Source organism: Megachile rotundata, chromosome 14, assembly GCF_050947335.1.
Source record: "Megachile rotundata isolate GNS110a chromosome 14, iyMegRotu1, whole genome shotgun sequence".
NCBI lineage: Eukaryota > Metazoa > Arthropoda > Insecta > Hymenoptera > Megachilidae > Megachile > Megachile rotundata.
This window is the reverse complement of record NC_134996.1, coordinates 12,484,401-12,501,999: the sequence shown is the minus strand read 5'-3', so window position 1 is coordinate 12,501,999 and position 17,599 is coordinate 12,484,401. Positions and strand designations below refer to the sequence as shown.

General features: G+C 43.3%; 6 protein-coding genes across 6 annotated transcripts; all 6 read right to left on the bottom strand.

Moving 5' to 3' along the window:
• Positions 1 to 876: 876 nt before the first annotated feature.
• Positions 877 to 1,943, bottom strand: LOC100876116 (uncharacterized). Its single transcript, XM_012294812.2, has 4 exons — positions 1,809 to 1,943; positions 1,498 to 1,624; positions 1,257 to 1,426; positions 877 to 1,198 (listed from the first exon to the last, which is right to left on the bottom strand). Exons 1-4 carry the CDS (start codon positions 1,818 to 1,820, stop codon positions 1,058 to 1,060), a joined length of 450 nt encoding a protein of 149 aa, XP_012150202.2. The 5' UTR covers positions 1,821 to 1,943; the 3' UTR covers positions 877 to 1,057.
• Positions 1,944 to 5,380: 3,437 nt separating this feature from the next.
• On the bottom strand, positions 5,381 to 6,493 carry LOC100876002 (uncharacterized). The gene is made up of 5 exons (XM_012297088.2): positions 6,432 to 6,493; positions 6,246 to 6,366; positions 5,929 to 6,033; positions 5,757 to 5,866; positions 5,381 to 5,694 (listed from the first exon to the last, which is right to left on the bottom strand). The coding sequence occupies exons 1-5, from the start codon at positions 6,441 to 6,443 to the stop codon at positions 5,506 to 5,508; spliced, it is 537 nt and encodes a 178-aa protein (XP_012152478.1). The 5' UTR covers positions 6,444 to 6,493; the 3' UTR covers positions 5,381 to 5,505.
• Positions 6,494 to 7,863: 1,370 nt separating this feature from the next.
• LOC100875890 (uncharacterized) lies at positions 7,864 to 9,317 on the bottom strand. Its single transcript, XM_076539877.1, has 3 exons — positions 9,192 to 9,317; positions 8,440 to 8,959; positions 7,864 to 8,382 (listed from the first exon to the last, which is right to left on the bottom strand). Exons 1-3 carry the CDS (start codon positions 9,255 to 9,257, stop codon positions 8,084 to 8,086), a joined length of 885 nt encoding a protein of 294 aa, XP_076395992.1. The 5' UTR covers positions 9,258 to 9,317; the 3' UTR covers positions 7,864 to 8,083.
• A 999-nt stretch (positions 9,318 to 10,316) lies between these two features.
• On the bottom strand, positions 10,317 to 11,916 carry LOC100883685 (uncharacterized). The gene is made up of 4 exons (XM_076539619.1): positions 11,775 to 11,916; positions 11,393 to 11,463; positions 11,107 to 11,333; positions 10,317 to 10,877 (listed from the first exon to the last, which is right to left on the bottom strand). The coding sequence occupies exons 1-4, from the start codon at positions 11,793 to 11,795 to the stop codon at positions 10,549 to 10,551; spliced, it is 648 nt and encodes a 215-aa protein (XP_076395734.1). The 5' UTR covers positions 11,796 to 11,916; the 3' UTR covers positions 10,317 to 10,548.
• A 1,542-nt stretch (positions 11,917 to 13,458) lies between these two features.
• Positions 13,459 to 14,632, bottom strand: LOC105664101 (uncharacterized). The gene is made up of 5 exons (XM_012297071.2): positions 14,599 to 14,632; positions 14,295 to 14,534; positions 13,986 to 14,182; positions 13,693 to 13,930; positions 13,459 to 13,637 (listed from the first exon to the last, which is right to left on the bottom strand). Exons 1-5 carry the CDS (start codon positions 14,611 to 14,613, stop codon positions 13,548 to 13,550), a joined length of 780 nt encoding a protein of 259 aa, XP_012152461.2. The 5' UTR covers positions 14,614 to 14,632; the 3' UTR covers positions 13,459 to 13,547.
• Positions 14,633 to 14,769: 137 nt separating this feature from the next.
• Positions 14,770 to 17,524, bottom strand: LOC105664096 (uncharacterized). Its single transcript, XM_012297064.2, has 5 exons — positions 16,681 to 17,524; positions 16,261 to 16,597; positions 15,669 to 16,196; positions 15,271 to 15,615; positions 14,770 to 15,213 (listed from the first exon to the last, which is right to left on the bottom strand). The coding sequence occupies exons 1-5, from the start codon at positions 16,684 to 16,686 to the stop codon at positions 15,014 to 15,016; spliced, it is 1,416 nt and encodes a 471-aa protein (XP_012152454.2). The 5' UTR covers positions 16,687 to 17,524; the 3' UTR covers positions 14,770 to 15,013.
• Between the last annotated feature and the right edge of the window lie 75 nt (positions 17,525 to 17,599).

The following is a 17,599-nucleotide window of genomic DNA, read 5'->3' as shown; positions in this document are numbered from 1 at the left end:
TTAACTTTGCAGAGTTGTCGAATTTCCATTATTGAAATCTTTTGCCCTGGAGGCACGTTCTCTTCATTATGCGAGCGGTTTTCGAAACACGATTCACGACCCTAATATCACATTTACGTATAATTATACGGGGTGTTGGATTTCCATCGATCATCTGGTCGTACGTGAATCAAACTTTCGAACGGATATTCTCGTACTTCCTCTCGTTTTCAGGAGAGAGTTTAAGCTATAGAGAGTTTCTTGTATCGTCTGCGAGCGTGTACGCTTCCAGTTGTAGCGGAACGTGGACGCGGAGAAAAATGCTCGTTCAATATAGAATGTCATGGAAGAAAGATATAGTAATAGGGGTGTGGTCGTAGAAGAAAGAGAAGTCTGCGCTCGGAAGATTCGAATCGTACACGATACTCTCTGTATCAACGAGCGGAACAGTGAAAGTGTATCTCCCCGAGTAAAAGTGGTTTCGCGCGTCGATATAGGAACGTGTCTGTTGTTAGGCCGTTAGGCTCATTATGGCGAATCAAGATCGCGCAGAATTCCTTGTCTGGTTCGCGTTTAGCCGATTTGTAACGATGACAGGAAACGCCACGATTACGTTTCCTTCTGTTCTGATGAGACAGGAAGAGTGCAATTATAAGAACCGACAAAAAGATACACAAAAACTCGTGAAAATTTCTGACAATCACAAGCTTTTGAGGCAAAATTTGATGTCACTAGAGCTTCCAGAAAATGGAGGATGAAGGATGTCATCTGAAGGATGTTTTTATAACTCTCAAAATTTTTATATGAAAGGACTTTCAATATGATCATAAACATCCTCGAGCTTCCGCGAAGTTAATTGAATTCGTGCACGCGAACGTGTAACGATACAACACAGTATTCTTTAAATATCCTTTATTAACAAAAACGCAGTATCAGAAATGGAAAACGTAACAAGTGTATAAAATCCGTAACAAAAAAGGCAACGTCAACCAGGACGTCATCTCGTTTCTTTTGGGAGTTGTAACGATGAACAAGGTGCTCGAATTTTGGATTCCAGAGAACAGTTAGCCAGAGAGACTTAATGCCATCCTTTGCCCTTGGAGGTGTAGTGGAAAACGTGCTTGTAGATGGGTACGTGGACCGCATAAGGCTTAGCGACCGGAATAGGGAACTTCTTCTCCACGTAGACCGGATACGGCTTCTCCACCACGAAAGGTACCTGCAGAAACACGTGTTCATGGCACATCGAACATTTATATAAATATATTTGTACTTACATGCTTCTCAACGACGACTGGTTCCGGTTTCTCGACAGGGATTTCGACGTGTTTGACGACTTCGACGGGGTAGGGGTGGGGGATCTCGATGGGGACGTGGTGAGGCTGGGGAATCGGGATCTCTATCTTCTGAGGAACTTCGACAGGCACCGGGTGCGGAATCGGAATAGCTGCAAAGATAGAACATTAAAATTTACTCTGAAATTTACTCTAAACCTGGCTAAGGTCAGGAGATATTTACCGTATTTTTTATAAATTGGTATCTCTACCGGCTTCGACTTTTCCTCGTAGGTGCTGCTTCCGTGGTCCTCCTCGTAGTGACCCGCTGAAACCGTTCCGCAGAGTACGGCGAACCCGAGCAAGAGGATCTGAAAATTACCATTAATTATCCTGACTTATCAAACATTGAGTAATTAACATCGACATTTGATATCAATCCCGTTTAACACGTTCGGTATCACGTAACATCTGTCTATTGCCATAAATTTCACGGAACGTGTTCACGAAATCACTGTAGCACGATCATCCAAAATACTGCAGAACCCATCTTACTATTTGATTCATTGTTGCAGATCTCCTTGGAGGGGGTGTTTAATTGTGCAGGGACAAGAATCGAGCGTTGAGTGTCTGTGGCACTGGAACAACGAGCTTATATACTAACATGGATTCCACCACCTTTCACTGCTTCTTCAAGCTATAGTACCGACCCTTTCCAGGATATATCAAACACCGTCTCACCGTCGATCAACCTTTGGACGAACTATATACTGTCGATGAATATGAAAGGATCCCGTTTCATTTTTCACGCGGTACATTGAACCGATCTCCGTCTATGGTGTTCCGGAAGTCGGGGTTACGCGTGCTCGCGGACACGGGAAGTAACATGTATCTCGTCGTTTTGGAACACGTTCTTTCTAGATCGTGTTGGTCTTGAATGAAAGTATGCAACATGCTCTTTCAAAACAGTTTACGTATATTATTTGTGAAGGATGATTTTGATGAAGGACAAAGTAAAATTTTGTCACATGCTACTGACATATCAAATTTTTTAGAGATGTACAGAAATTGTTTTTGTAATGCATCAGATGGTACTAAAATTTAACCCTTTGCGCTCGAGAGTCATCATTATATTTAATACAATAATTTTAAATAAGAATTTTTTAACTGATTCTATAATATGACACGTGTGATGTATAAACGCAGTGAAACAAATAATAGTCGAAATAATAACCTCAAGAAAATTCATTTAACTTTTTAACTAAGTTTTAAGGTTGCAAACAGTCAAATTACCTTCGACTGCATGGGGAATAGATTTAAAAATTTGTGAATTGAAGAAAAAGAGAACCTGAAAATTTAGAAGCAAGCGAAAATTCAGAAGCTTAATTCAAAAATCCAAAAATGCTTTGGGAATATTTACATGAAACCTAGCAATAAATCCCGTAGTTCGAGTGGTAACTCAAAATCGTAGCCATAGCGGAAGATCAAAAGCGCCTGGAGAGTTAACCGCAAATTTGCGATAGCTCCATTTGCCGGAAGCGAACTGCGGTTGCGAAAATTTCTATGGACGATTCGATTGACGACCGGTGAATTCAAGACCGGAATGTTCGAAATAATCAAGTGGAATTAAGCACTAATCATGCGCATAAATTATACTTAAAATTTTAATGGTCACCGATTTCAGCGCGGTAAAAGATCGCAGATCTACCGGAAGTGAAGGCGTAGAGTGCTCTCAAGCGTAGATACATTCGTAGTTTCGGGAGTGACGGAATGAAAGTCGTATTCGAGAAAGAACTTTTATGAAAAACTGATCGAACAGATCTTTGTTCCTGTAAAAGCTTGAACAAATGGCGAGAGTAGGAAGTACGATCCGTAAATTCACGACCTACATAAACAATTAACGCGTGTTTATCAGAACGCTCGTATATGTTTCGGTCTTGATTCAAATTTTAATTACATGACGTTATCCCGTGGTCGAGATAATATCAGAATGCAATGTGGTTTATTTGCTAACGCGTATATTAATCCCTGATGCCTTGGGGCGACTGGGACACGAGAGTGGAGAAGTTAAATGCAACTACGGCAGGAATTTAATGCGAACGCGAATACAGATAATATGTAATATGGTAATAGCTTTGGACGAGAGTCCGTCTGTTTCGTGGTGGAAAGTTTATCCGGAATTTTGATGCGACCGCAAACTCCGAATATTCCAAATTCAAAGACTTCTTGTCTCATTTGCTAGAACGAAAAGAAACTAGATCCTCGTTAATGGCACGCGATGTTAGGTTAAAGAGTCAAGTCGAGACGTTCAAAGTTCAAGAACATCCGCTCTCCTTTGTTCATTTTGAGTCCACAAAAAAGCAAACCTCTGACCCGGAAGGAAAGTAGCTCCATCAATTTTAGCTGCTCATATTAATCAACGGCTACGATTATAAATGCTTCGCCATTTGTATCGACTGATCCCTTCGGTACGTTCACCTTTCTGAAGCCATTTACCTCTTATTTCTTTTTTCCTATTGTTCTTTCCTATCGATAGCGGCGTGTATCTCGAGAAGAACGTTTGGTTATTTCCCACGGGCGAACAAGCTACGCCATTAACGTTCTTTGCTCAAATTGTTTTAGCGATGATATCGTTCTTCCTGGGGATCGTTTAGCACTCGAGATCGTGTCTCCCTTTGATCGCTGAAAAACCGCAAAACGATTCGTTGGTCAACGAGGAAATCTTTCCGATTGAGGACATTAAACGATCTGGTTGACTAGGATTTTCTAGAGTGAGTCCTCAGGTTTTAAATTTATAAAACTTGTAAATTATTACAAAATAAGAGCACTTTTGTCTAAGACTTCTGGATAATTCAATCCGTTTCTCGAACTAACGGAAATAAACAGAAATCGAACGTAATTAAGATCCGGAGAAACAGAGTTTTCCGATAACATCGTTTGTATTTCATTTGGAGGATTAAAGTTTGCGATTGGTCTGGACTCGTCGAGAGAATCTGTCGTCGTTCGTTTCTTAGTCGCTTAAACTTTCTTCCTGACCACTTTTTGCATCGTTTCTCTACTTTTTCTAGCGCGGCGACCATCAGCGCCCAGTTTGACGAATCCCGCTCAGATTTCTCCGCAAAAAACTATTTACCGCATTTTTATGAAATTGGACGAAAAAATGTGCGCGTCTTTAGCGTGTTCCTCCTTTTACATTGCTGTAATTACCGAGATCATCATTGCACCTTTCGCTAGTTTTTCTGCAGCCATTTTCCTCGCTTCCGGTGTTACAAATTTTCGGCGGAGAGTGAAAGTATGTTAGACACTCCCTTCGTAAAAGCACACCTCTCGCCAACATCGTAGCAATTTTTTTTTTCAGATAATATTGTATCGTTTCACTTAGATTACATTCTCTTCGAACGTCCTTTCAGTGGTCTGACAGTCGAATTTACGAAGGTCAATGACAGAGGAAAGCAATCGTTGCATTTACTTTCGCTAACTGAGCGCTGTTCAGCACGCGACGATCTCCTTTCTCCTCCGCATCTTGAGTCGTCATTATTCTAAGGCAGTGACCAATAATCGCAACGCCTCATTAACGTAACATTATGGCACCGAGATCAGAAGTCATTTGTTCGCATTATTCGTCGTCAATGACTTGTGATCAATCGTAACATTGACAGAGAGTTTTCTTGCAAATACCAGCAACCTTGTTATTTCTTACAGCTAGCTTTAAGTGCCTTTCGCAAAACAATGGCCATTGCGGGATTACAATGTTCGCAACCTTGTTAACGATGCAACTTGAATCGCCATTTTTGTAGCGAGTTTAAAACGAATGTCTGCTTTTTTATAATGCTTCTCTTATTCTATCTTCTCTCAGAACTAGCGAGTTTATGACATTTAAACGTGGTGTTCTTTTAGTGAAAGTAACTTTGACACAGTGGAGATATTGTTCCATTTAAAATTTCAGAATACACTGTAATAGTTAACATAACAAATCTTTCAATACAATATATTAATTAGAAATAAAATATGTACAATGTAATCCATGTGTCAACACAATTTCCAGCGTATGTTATTCCGAAATCAAATCATGATTATGTAAACGTTCGACCATGTCAATAATAGGCAACAGTAATATGAAAGCTTAATTAATTTGGTCATTGATACATTTATTAACAAACAACGAAAATACAGAATCATATAACAACGTGTGTAATTACAGAGATATTGTTACAACAACGAATGGCGAATCGATAACTTTAGCCGAGTGCTCTCAGTGGCCCTTGTGTTTGTGTATGATCGTTTTATAAATTGGGATCTTGATGGGAATAGGTTTTGGCACAGGTACAGGAACGTGTTTCACCACATGGAATGGGACATGCTTCTCAACCTTCACTGGTATGATTTTCTCTATCGGGGTGGGCACCTTCTTCTCCACCTTTGTGAATATTTGTTTCTCCACCTGGAAAAAATTGCGTTAGGACCGTAAAGAACGATAATAAAATTTTGATGGTGAACGTTTACCGGATATGGCACGGGTTTCTGCACGACCACCGGAACCGGATAGCTTTGGGGAACGGACTGAACTTGCAAGCTTGGCACGAACAGTGGAACTTTCTTCGCTACTGGGATTCCTGTTACAATAAAGCGTATGTGGTGCAAAGTCCTAAATTTCGGTCAGCAGTAACTTACGTACCAATTTCTTTAACAACGGGTATGAAATGACCACCTCCATGACCACCTCCATAACCTCCTCCGTAACTTCCATAACTCTCCAGACCACCCCCGTGCTCCAATCCTCCTGATGCAATAAAACGAACGTATTATGTGAAAATACGTTCATGAAAAATGAAATTTCTTTTATATAATTTCGGAGGATCTGATTACTAATATGTGACCGCATATGTGAGACTAATATGTAGCGAGATCTGAGACTAATATGCAGTGACAACCTGACAACGTTGTGCTATGACTAGCGTGAGGTGGTAATAATAGTCTACTACACAATCAGACCTATTTCATCCAAGCTGATCCCTCCTCCGTGACCCACGTCAATTTCCCCCAAAGTCAGTCCATGACCTCCCAATTCCAGTTCGCTGGCCCAGCAGAACCCGACGGTCGCCAGAACCACGATCTTAAACAGGACATAGTTATCGATTACTAGCATAATCGGGATAAGAGGTAGACGAGGACACGTACGAGTTTTTCCATTCTATTCTTATTCTGTGACTGCGTGAATAAAAGATCAACTCGAGACAAATTCGTCGGGTAGTCAGTTTATATAGCAGGAGACACAACCCCACTATTCCCAGAAACCGTATTCAACACCTTCACCGTGCAAGTTACATTTCTCCCTAGGATCAGTTACATAACGCAGGATTTCCGTCTTTCGTTAGCATCGCGATGAGCAACCCACTTTGTCCGCTCTTTTCCTGCTCTCGTTAGGATGTCTCGATTGTTCCTTTCTGTTTCGCATCGTAACTCGGAATGTCGTGATTTAATACGCTCGTATTAAGCGTACTTTGCCGATAAGCGGACTTCCTGCTTCCTGGTATCAGTTGCAAGCACAATGTTGCTAACGAAGCAAGCGAGCGTGACGGAAGCCATAAGGCGGAAGCTGAGGAAATGGACCCAATTACAAAGTTCATTAATACTACATCGAATCAACAAGTACTGTTCTTATACCGAGTTAAATCTCCTTGGTGTCATTTTGCTAATAACATTGTAATCAATATCATTTGGTTATATTCACACATCATATCACACATTCAGTTGGTGAAACTGGATATTTGAAAGGGAAGTCAAAGAAGTCAAGACTTTACCTTCACATGTACTTTCACATGTGCTCGTGACATTCTAATACTGCTGCGATGAAGACAATCTCTCAATCCTTACATATGTAGCCACTTAATCTAACACATGGTCTACTGTTGTAATGAAAACAATCTTAACTCCATATATAGCCACCTTGACTATGTAGCCACCTTGACTATATAGCCACCTTGACTATATAACCACCTTGTCTATATAACCACCTTGACTATACAGCCACCTTGCCTATATAGCCATCCTGAAATTTCCCTCCAACTATAACGAAGATCCAGGAAGAGTCTGTTGCATTTGTTATGCAAAGTAAATGGAAAGTTTAAAAAGTTTCCTGCTCCGTTAATTATCATTACGTTACGCGAATGTATGAGGTAAAGTTCCTATTATCCTGGTCCCACGTCTTCGCCGTTGACAATGGCTGATCCTGACAATCGTTTTCTAAATCGAGCGTTCACTTTCTATGGAATCTGATGTATCGAAAATACCACAGTGAAAGTTTCGATTATGATCTCGAGCATGTTAAATCGGATTCATCAGGTGCGACGGCGGCAATCGAAACAGCAGGAAAATCATTTGATCCGCGTGGAAAGTTTTTCCATCAAAATTATCGAGTTTCGACAAACACCGAGTGCTCCTTCGAAACGCATTTGCATCAAGATCATGTTTTGCGACAGTGAAACTCATCTACATTATTGGTTTGTTTTTAACGCGGAACTGCTTCCTGTACATTAATACAGAGATGAATTATCTGGCAGCATCTAGCGGAGGGATTTTCACGAACTTTCACCGGGAAAATAGCGACTCGTTAATTTTTCAATCATTTTATTGGAAAAACAAGAACAGCAACATTTATAAAAATAAAAAATAAACAGATAATAGTAACAATTTTTAACATATATACAGAGAAAAGCTCAGTCGTTACACCTTCGCGGAATCATTTATGCTTGACTTTCACGGCGATCCTGTCAGGGTTGCTCCCTGGAGTAAAAGCGGTGAACGTCCGAGATCTAATGATTCGAGACGATCTAATGCTTCTTCGCGTGGTGGTAGATCGTCTTGTAGATGGGGATCTTAATGGGATACGGTTTGATGACCGGCACGGGCACGTGTTTCTCGATCGTGATGGGTATCGGTTTTTCTACAGGCACTGGAATATGTTTCTCCACAGGGAACGGAACCTTCTTTTCCACAGGAACAGCTACGGTCTTCACCACCTGAACCGGCACCAGTTTTGGCACCGGGTGCGCAACCGGGTACTGCTGGGGCACACCGACTGGCACGGGGTGGGGTACAGCAATCTTCACGATATGAGGAACTGGTACCCCTAAAAATTAAACAAACTTATCGATCCGCTCCAAAATCATTATTTTTCCGGACTTACCGATATGCTTGACCACTTTAACGGGCACGGGCTTCGTCACCTCGACGTGCTCGGAAACAGGGACGCTCTGAACCACGCTGTGGTGGCCACCGTCTAAGGAAACACCGCCCTCGTCGCCACCCTCGTAACCGCCGCCGAGGGAAGAGTAATCCGAGCTCAAGTGGTCACCGGACGATTCCAGATGTCCTCCGGAAGATCCTTCGAGGCTCGCGACGTGGCCACCTCCGAAATCGCCGCCACCGTAACCACCGCCGTATTCTCCGCCGCCATAATCGCCACCGCCGTAACCACCGCCGTAGCTGCCGCCGCCATAACCGCCGCCACCATAACCGCCGCCGCCATAACCGCCGCCTCCGCTATAGTCACTGCTGTAACTTCCACCCGAAGAAGAGCCAAGACTCTCGTGGTCGGACCTCTCCAGCGGTTGGAAACCGCCGTAAAGTTGGTACTGTTGGTCGTTTTGATCTTGTTTCACGATCAGCGGCGCGGCCGTGGCCAAGGACACCAGAGAAAGCAGCACCTACGTTCAAGGTAAGGTTCATGAAAGTGAACGCGGTGAATGGAGTTGTATTTGAACTTTAAATAGAAATAGAAGTTAATTCAGTGGTAAGATCCAATTGTCAAGTTGTATAAATGAGTGTATTAAATTGTTGAGGTGGACAAATTCTTTGCTTGGACAAATAAATCTTAGATTGGACAAATATGTTCTAAGAGAAACGGTGCTTAAGAGAAAATAGTCCGATTTTACTCACGATTGGATTCATGTTTATATGCATATACTGTGCACTGTTCAGAAGTTCCTTGAGCGACTGATACATCTATGCTCATTGCTCGTCTTAATATACCGCCGAGCCTTTCACTGTCGGGGATGTAGTTTAGTCCAAAGGATCGTTCCAGCGAATTGCCAGCCGACCAGTACAATTGTTTCGCGGCAATCGGTTCGGCGAGCACGTCCTAGGCATTGGCCGCTCTTACGAATTCCCTGGCACCATGTGAATTCAACATTTGCTCCAATCGCCGGTGATTGCCCGCCTGTAACCATTTTTCCTGAAGATTTAACACCACGCCCACCGTTATGTCAATTCACCTTCAAGGATACTGCAGATTCAAAGGTTCTCCGACCTGTCTGTTACCATCGGTACGTTTCTCTCGATGACTTTCTTATTAAGTAATTGCGATTATGTTTGATCGAAGTTTCGCGGAAGATGCAGCAATCTAACCTCTAACTTTCCTTTTCTGTCGCAGTTCGAAACTTGGCAATTGTACCTCGCTTTAAGAATATATTGTAGAATATTTCAATGTATACCGCATGTTAAACAGTGCTTTCAATTCGCTTTCACACATTCGCGTTAACAGTCGCTACTGACATTTCTTGGACATTTTACTACTTGCTTGCTAGAGTATAACGTCTCCGTTTCTGTAATTAAGTGCAAAATTCGAGTAGCGACAAATCCGATCAAGTTATGCTCGCAAATGTTGTGGAGAGAGCATAACGAAAGTCTTTAAATACATCTAAGTGTAAATTACGTTTCTCGATCATTATTATCCAGCAAATTATGATAATTACGAGGTTGAGACGAGATACGTGGGAATTCGTGACTTAAATTGCGGCGGCAATTTCCTTGGAAACTCACGCGATCTTAACGATTATATCGAAAGTGCAGCTCGTAGCAAACTTAATAAAAAGGAGACGGTGTCCACTGCTATAATTGTGCCGTATCTCTAATTGAAGAAAGAAAACGAATGGAATTTTCCGCGCGTCGAGTCATTAATTATCTCTCGGAGTTGTGATCGATGGTTTTTCAGCGAAGCTGTTGCCACGGTAATCGATCAACTAGCATTAATTTGCAGGGGGAGGAGGATAAACGAGCCGTAGGTTTAATAAAAATATCAATCAATTTTATTCGCTAACAAAGTAACAAAACAAACAAGCATAAATAATCGGTGACATTCGTTCGTCTTCGTGTGTCGACGCTCCATCGATCTCTTCGACTCGAGGACGTCGCGTGTCGTGTCGCGTGCCTAACGCCACACACGAACAACTTATATATTCTCGTTTGTGGGCGGGTTTATAAGCGTGCATCCTTCAGCGGTGTCGTGATGTAACGTTTAATGGCTCCAGCCGTGGCCGTAAGAGTGTCCGTAAGACTTCACCCGGTGGAACACGTGTTTGTAAACTGGCACATGAATGGGGTACGGTTTTTCTACCGGTACAGGTATGTGTTTTTCCACAGTTATGGGCACGGGTTTCTCTACTGGAACGGGTATCACCTTCTCCACAGGAAACGGGACCTTCTTCTCCACCGGTACCGCGACCGTCTTCACCACTGGGATCGCGACGGGCTTTGGGACCGGTACGTGCACCGGATATGGCTGCGGTACACCCACCGCCACTGGATGTGGAACTGCTATCGCCACCGGTTGCGCTACCGGCACACCTGTCCAAACAAAAAGCATTTCAGTCTTTCCACAGAAATCGAGAGTGACAGAAATTGCAGCATTAATAAAATGTAAGTCTAGTAAAGATATGTTGCACCAAAGTTTGCCCTACGTGGAATAAAATCTATCGAGCACACGTGTTCCAAAGAAGTTTGATAAACAAACGTAATTACATTAGTTCCACGCGAACAATTAGCTATGCAAGGATGATCGATGAGGGAAACTTACCGACGTTTTTGACGACAGGTATCGGTATTGGTTTCGTGACTTCTATGTGTTCGCTGACTGGTACAGCTGGAGCATAGTGATGCTGCACGTGTCCTCCGTGCAGTCCGTGATCGATACCGCCACCTCCGTAGGAACCATAACTAGACAGGCCGTCGTAGAGCCCTCCACCCGACACGTGTCCCAATTCCACGCCGTGTCCTGAATCGTAACCCGTACTAGCCGCTACCCTGTTGCAAATTAATTGCGGTTAATTACGTCTCCGGAGAGAATAAAAATTCAGCCTTACCCTTGCCATCCATCGGACCCCGTTTCGATGCTCCCTAACGCGTGCTGCGCGATTAGACACACCATAAGTACCTAAAACAATGGAATATTTGTAGCGAAAAGAATGCCGGTCTATACGTCGTAAACTCTGTCAGCAAACGCTGGTAAATCACTCGTTGGCAAGGATAACGTTCGCGATCGTAACTCTGTTTCGGAGCATGAATATAAAGCGAGAGACGAATGGAGGCCATAATGCTAGCGGCTTTACGAGCCCTCAACAATGTATATTGAGCTGTATGTTCGGAGAAGATACGCGAGAGCAAACAATAGTCACTTTTCACCGATTCCGTTCACGAGTCCTGCACGATACACTTCCGAATTTTTAGCCGGTCTGTTTTACTTACGTTATAGGGGAAAGGAAACATTTCGTTTTTTTTTTTTGGTACGTTTAATAAGAACGCTGGTTAAAGCAACGCATACGGATACTACGGGTAGTTGACGATGGACCGATCCCTTTTATACGCTTTCTCCCTCTCCCCTTCCTAGACGCACTGATGATCTCTCTCTTGGAAACCGGACTTGCATGCTCGAGCTCATATCCGACACTCGTCTGCAGGAAATACGCCCGTGTGACGAAACACGACACCGTTGTTTCTAATCGTCTCGGATCAGACTTTGAGAGTTGATGAAACCGAGAATTCCAGAGGGTGAGTCTGGGTCGTGGGAAATTAACGGTTAGTCCTACGTTGACTTTCTATTCTTTCGTTAGGAAGTTTTGGGGGATTTTCCACGAGAGTGAACCGAATGAAAATTCAGGAGAGCAGAGGACCGGATCGTTGGTCGATCTTCCTCGAGAATCGCTGACGGAATGCAGCGTAAGATTTTCTAACTAAACGCGATCAGTGAACGTGGTGAACGCCCATGCGGACCGATCGTGATCTTTCCCTGCCTCGTTGGCGTCGAAAGCGATTTCCTTTCCTACGGCGAGAATCTCTTTCTTCCGTTTTGCCCTATTTTGCGATGTCACCGGCATGCGATTCAGATCGACCGTACTTGATCAAAAACGATTAAAGCTAGATTATTTATTGGATTTATATCGCTGTGGGCAGCAGTGCCTATCAAAAGGAGAAACTTTTGTACCATCCTTTCAGCTTGTACCGGTTACATATAATCGAAATTTTTCGAATGTTAAAAGTAGGATGGGTCACTTTCGTGACACGGTCGGTTGCAAAAAGTTCGAGTTACGCCTAGACGCAGTGAGAGTAGGCGATCTTTCACGCAACAAGAAAGTAAAGAAAACAAAACTGGATGAGGTAAAAGGCGAAAAGAAGTTGATCCGAAAAAGTAGGATCGATGAAAGTATTGGTCGGTTCGTCGTGAAAGGAGGAGCTCCGATCATTAAAATAGCGATTTCTGTCCGAGAAACGGTTACTCGAACCTCCTTCACCGAACTGATTGTATCGCTTCCTCCTTCATTAAAAACCTTTCCTTAACCAAAACCATCGAAAGCCAAATCTCACCTGTCATCGAAAAATTTAGCAATCAGAGTAAATGTCAAAGGTATCAGATAGAGTAAATGTCAGAGGTTTTCGTCAGGGTCGGAGGTCGTTGACCGTGAGCGGTCATGGGGCAAGGATGGCAGTGACCGGACCCAGATCGAGTGACTTTGATCGAGCGACTTTCTTCCCACATAATTACTCCCGATTCGCGGGACAGGGTTTCAGGGGAGAAAGGAGATGGTCGAGAAAGAGGCGAGTGAAAGGACTCGGAGAGGACGCCGGCAAATCCGACAAAGAGAGTTTATCCAACCCGGTCGTAGGAGAGCCACTACGGGCGTTGCACGTAACTGGACACTGATATTGCATTCTTTGATACTGTCTTCCTACGAAAGGAATCACGCCCGTAACTTTCACTTCCCGGGAGTATTGTCTGGAATCGGTTCAGGAAACCGATTCTAAACCCTGTGATATGACCTAGCATAAGTGTGTCACGATTCGTTAGATAATCTTTGACTGATGTCCACACGCACACTTATACTTAGATACAATATACAAATACACAAAATAGAGACAGTATTACAAGTCAGTATTTGTGGAAAAATATTTATTGATAACAATATTGATTACAAACAAAAACCGTCACCGTGTAATAAATGATATGTCAAAATTTTTTGATATTCAGCGATTCCATGGATGATGCTTCTGCAGAGCGGAAAGTTGAACGGCATTCGCCACAGCGTTCTCCTTAGCCGCGATTATATCTTTTTCCTGTAAATCGAATACACGGATCAATCATGATCACTGAAACGTTTCGTACACGTACCTTTGCTTCCTGTTCGCTCTGACTGATCTGCTTGTCGACATCCTGTTTCTGCAGTTGAGCGGCAGTCTCAGCTGCATTTCGCTGAATCGCTGCCGCTGCAGCAGCCTCCCTGGCAGCAGCCACCCTCTGAGCAGCTGCAACTGCATCCTTCAGCGACGCCAATCTCTGCTGGGTAGCCACTAATTGTTTCGCGCTGGCCCTAGCCTCCGACTCGGCAGACGACGTTATCTCTTGGGATCTATGGATCGGTCATATCGCGAAAACTGGTTGAACCCTTAATAAAATTTATTTACCTCGCTGCAGCTTCTCTTGCGGCGGCTTCTTTCGCTAGAGCGACCTTCTGCTGAAGAACGGCGACTTGTTTGGCCTCGGCGACTCTTTGCTGAGCTATGTTCACGTTGTGGTTCGCTTCCTTGGCCTGTTGGATGGCTTTGAGGACTTCTGGCGGATAGGCGATGTTCGGAGTCGCGGAAGAGGAATCTCTCAATGTCTAACACGAAATTTCTCTCATTAATATGAAATTTCTCTCGAGAGAAAAAATTCGAACTCGAGGTCCAATTTTTATCGAGGTCTAATATTCTGTAAAAATATATCTTGTGAACCTGAAGAGCAACGTCGTGAGTAGCCTGAGCCTGAACCTGCGTCAAAGGAATATCAGGAACGCCTGAGGAGCTCCACGGGGCAGATCCGAAGCTGGTGGGTGCCCATGGACCAGTGGAAAATACTGGCACAGCCCCAAAGAAGTCGTAACCGGATGGTCCCAACAATGCAACTCCCCGTTTCTCCTTCCTCGAGTGCGATTTTGATTCTGTTATGCTTGCCCAGGCAAGGGCGATAATGATCTGTCGATATTTTAAAGAACGTCACTTCGGAAGATGAAATATGAAAAGTCCGAAGTTACCCTACCGTCGCAGTCTTCATCTCGGAACAGCTGTGGATGATGTTATTGATGATACTGAAGTCTCCGGTTCTGAGGACCGGTATATATACAGATCGAAATTCGTGGCGATGATTTAATGACGATCAATTAAAGCTATTAAGGTAAAGTAAATACGGGATACAAAGAAATTGCAGGTCTTTATTGTTCAATGACCATTTATTTCGCTGTACAATCACTGAAACACTGCCCGGAAATTACCTAGCGTGTCTTTAGTGTTTCGAGGGAAAGCTTATTTGACCGAAGGTCATCTTGAAATTAATTTTCGATTGTGTCATGCTCTTCAATGTTTCAATGTGTATAACTTATATACAAATATACATAACGATACAAATAACAACGGGTTATGTTACAAATTCTAAACAATTCTTGTAAAAACTATATTTAGCCTGCAGTTCTAGTCTCCTTGGGTATCCTATATCCGAAAGCTCCATGTTCTACTACGCTCTCTAAATTGTCACTACCATATCCTTCGTTATCTTGGAAACCGTGTGGGACTCTGTGATACCTGAAACTCATTCGATTCTCTTGAGTGGATGGATCACCCGATTCGCCTTTTCTGGACGATTCTTTCGGAACGTATCCTGCAATTATGAATCATATTTTCTGTTCCTCAAATTTCCTTCAAATTGCATACTCACGTTCTTTGGGTTTCTTTCTATACGATGACTCGAAGCCTTCATCGAAGTCCTCATAATTTTTAGGTCTATAATCCGATTCTTCAGTTTCTTGCCTCTCGTAGCTTCCATCGTCTTCTTCTTGTTTGCTATAATACGGTTTTGAAGAAGTGTCCTTGCTCTCATATTTACTCTTTTCATCTTCCTCATCAATTTCCTCTTCCTGGTACTTGCCGAACTTTTCGTCGTACTGTTTAAAAGGGAAGGACATGGAGGGCTTAAAGTCTCCTTCCACTCGAGGCGCTTTAAATCTCTCCTTATCCTCGTAATCGTCGTCGGGACTGTATTCCTTGTCATGCGGCGCGTGACCTACAAAAACAAGAACGTCAGAAGAGTTCAACGATCAAATATTAAGAACAGACCTTCATCTTCATCGTCGTCCTTCGGAGGAGGAGTCGTATGCTTGTCGATAATCTCCACGTCGCTTCTTATTTCCTGCGAGGGTGACTGACGACCCCCAACAGGTTGCACGCGTTGAGCATTATGTTGGAAGTGCAATTGCGGCTGTGCTTGAAGAGGCTGATAAGCAGCCGTTGAAAATCCGCCAACAGCCGGATAAACCTGTATGCTCGCCCCTTTGTACTGCGGAAATTGTGGGTTGTTGACGGTCGTCGAAATTGGGACCATTTGGCTGTGGAAGCTGGAGAACGGCGACAGGAACGGCGAATTCTGTTGCACGTTATTCACCTTCGGAGCTTTGCCCACGAAACTGAATCGATAGTCCGTAGGGTTCAACAGCGGTTGAAAGCTGGTCAAATACGTCGAGAGGTCTTGATTGTTTTGAGGAGTTGCTTTTCTGCCGTTGGTGTGGAAATACGGCGTGTACGCGTCCGAAGATTTTAATGGTTGATTGAACTGGTACGGGAAGGTTGGAAACGCACCGTAGGCACCTGAAAACAGGTTATGCTGTAGTTATGTTAGTTTAAACAAAGTCTTACTTTCAACAAGTCTTACCTTCGGTGTTCTGATTGAACGAATCGATTTGCTTCACCGGTTTATCATTGGCAACTTTGTAACTGGCTGTCATGGTGAATAACTTGTCGAACGGCTCGCTTTGAGACTCGTGTCGTAAATTGGCATACGGCAGCAGCTTTCTCAGCATTTCGTCGTAAGCTAACGACCCGTCAAATTTTCGGTCCGATTCTTGCCTAACTTTATCACTCTTGTGCGATTTATCGCCCCGCACGTTTGCACTGTACCGCGACTTATCATCTTCGAGTCCCCTCTTAGGAGTCGACTCTGCCCCGAGAGTCGTGTCCAAAACCGCCAAGATCAAAGCGACCGGAAATATCTGCAATAGATTGAATTATTCGATTAAGTTTCACGAAGTTGAGGCGAGGAGTCCCAGAGAAAATGGCGCCGAATTAGACGTACCAGCATCGCATCGATTCGATGGACACAGACGGTTACCAAAGTTGCCTGTTAACTGGCTGCGATCGGGATTCGATGATCTTTTATATTCAGCGATTAGTGATGCGAGACAACCGAATGGGTTTTCTACGATTAACAAAAAGCGTGTCGAGAAAAACCGCGTCAAATCTCCGCTACTCTCCCTGATGCCTAAGTGTCAACGACCTAACTAGTTAACGTTGCATTCCCCGGTTTCGTGGCTGCGGTTCGGTCGATGGCATCCGTCACAGTTACTGCAATCTTCTTAATAACGACGTTCGAGGAAGCCCAACTAATCAATCTCGCCTTACCGTCTATTACTTATCGATTAGGCAAATTACTCGCAGTGCGTGGACAAGCGAATTTTAAGAATACTGATAAAGAAAGCTGGAAGCACAATTATCGGTCATTGTTTCCAGGAAATTGCCCGAGCATATTCCGAACGACGTCGTAGATTGGAATTGTTGTAAAAAATTTGTTTCTAATTGCTCACCGACTGTCGTTTCCAGTGAAAGTTGTAGCTGTTGTTCGTGAACGTTGACTTCTTTATTAATCTGTCTATAAAACAGATACACGGTGAAATTTCTTTTTGGAAAAAGAAGGCCCTTTTGAATAGGCACCGGTTAGAAAAATCTTCACACTTTCTTGCGCACCTCATAAAGCAAGTGAAAATATAACAAGGTCTCTGTCAAATCTTTCTCGTCTAAAACGCTTTCACTCCGCTCTGGTATTTCACGCGAGACATTGTAGTTTACGAGATGTTTATAATTGGCGATAATTTATCCGTTAACCGGTGAGAAATCAGAAAAAGCGAGAGCTATATATCGTGATGCTCCATAAAATTTATTTATCTTGTTAATTTTTTCAGTGAAAGTATCACAAACTGTTTATATTAGACTTCAGA

Bases quoted from the DNA above. Each gene is read 5' to 3' on its own strand.
- LOC100876116 (XM_012294812.2), bottom strand. The intron at 1,427-1,497 runs GTAAATATCTCC...CTATCTTTGCAG, and splicing joins ACCAATTTATAAAAAATACG to CTATTCCGATTCCGCACCCG. The intron at 1,199-1,256 runs GTAAGTACAAAT...GTGTTTCTGCAG, and splicing joins CAGTCGTCGTTGAGAAGCAT to GTACCTTTCGTGGTGGAGAA.
- LOC100876002 (XM_012297088.2), bottom strand. The intron at 5,867-5,928 runs GTACGTAAGTTA...TTATTGTAACAG, and splicing joins ACCCGTTGTTAAAGAAATTG to GAATCCCAGTAGCGAAGAAA. The intron at 5,695-5,756 runs GTAAACGTTCAC...AATTTTTTCCAG, and splicing joins AGAAACCCGTGCCATATCCG to GTGGAGAAACAAATATTCAC.
- LOC100875890 (XM_076539877.1), bottom strand. From the start codon at position 9,257: ATGTATCAGTCGCTCAAGGAACTTCTGAACAGTGCACAGTATATGCAT. The intron at 8,960-9,191 runs GTGAGTAAAATC...CCTTGAACGTAG, and splicing joins ATATAAACATGAATCCAATC to GTGCTGCTTTCTCTGGTGTC. The intron at 8,383-8,439 runs GTAAGTCCGGAA...TTTAATTTTTAG, and splicing joins TAAAGTGGTCAAGCATATCG to GGGTACCAGTTCCTCATATC.
- LOC100883685 (XM_076539619.1), bottom strand. From the start codon at position 11,795: ATGTTTCCTTTCCCCTATAAC. The intron at 11,334-11,392 runs GTAAGGCTGAAT...AATTTGCAACAG, and splicing joins GGGTCCGATGGATGGCAAGG to GGTAGCGGCTAGTACGGGTT. The intron at 10,878-11,106 runs GTAAGTTTCCCT...TTGTTTGGACAG, and splicing joins ACCTGTCGTCAAAAACGTCG to GTGTGCCGGTAGCGCAACCG.
- LOC105664101 (XM_012297071.2), bottom strand. The intron at 14,183-14,294 runs GTTCACAAGATA...ATTTCGTGTTAG, and splicing joins CTCACGACGTTGCTCTTCAG to ACATTGAGAGATTCCTCTTC. The intron at 13,638-13,692 runs GTACGTGTACGA...TTCGATTTACAG, and splicing joins AGAGCGAACAGGAAGCAAAG to GAAAAAGATATAATCGCGGC.
- LOC105664096 (XM_012297064.2), bottom strand. The intron at 16,197-16,260 runs GTAAGACTTGTT...ACCTGTTTTCAG, and splicing joins GTTCAATCAGAACACCGAAG to GTGCCTACGGTGCGTTTCCA. The intron at 15,214-15,270 runs GTGAGTATGCAA...TCATAATTGCAG, and splicing joins TAGAAAGAAACCCAAAGAAC to GATACGTTCCGAAAGAATCG.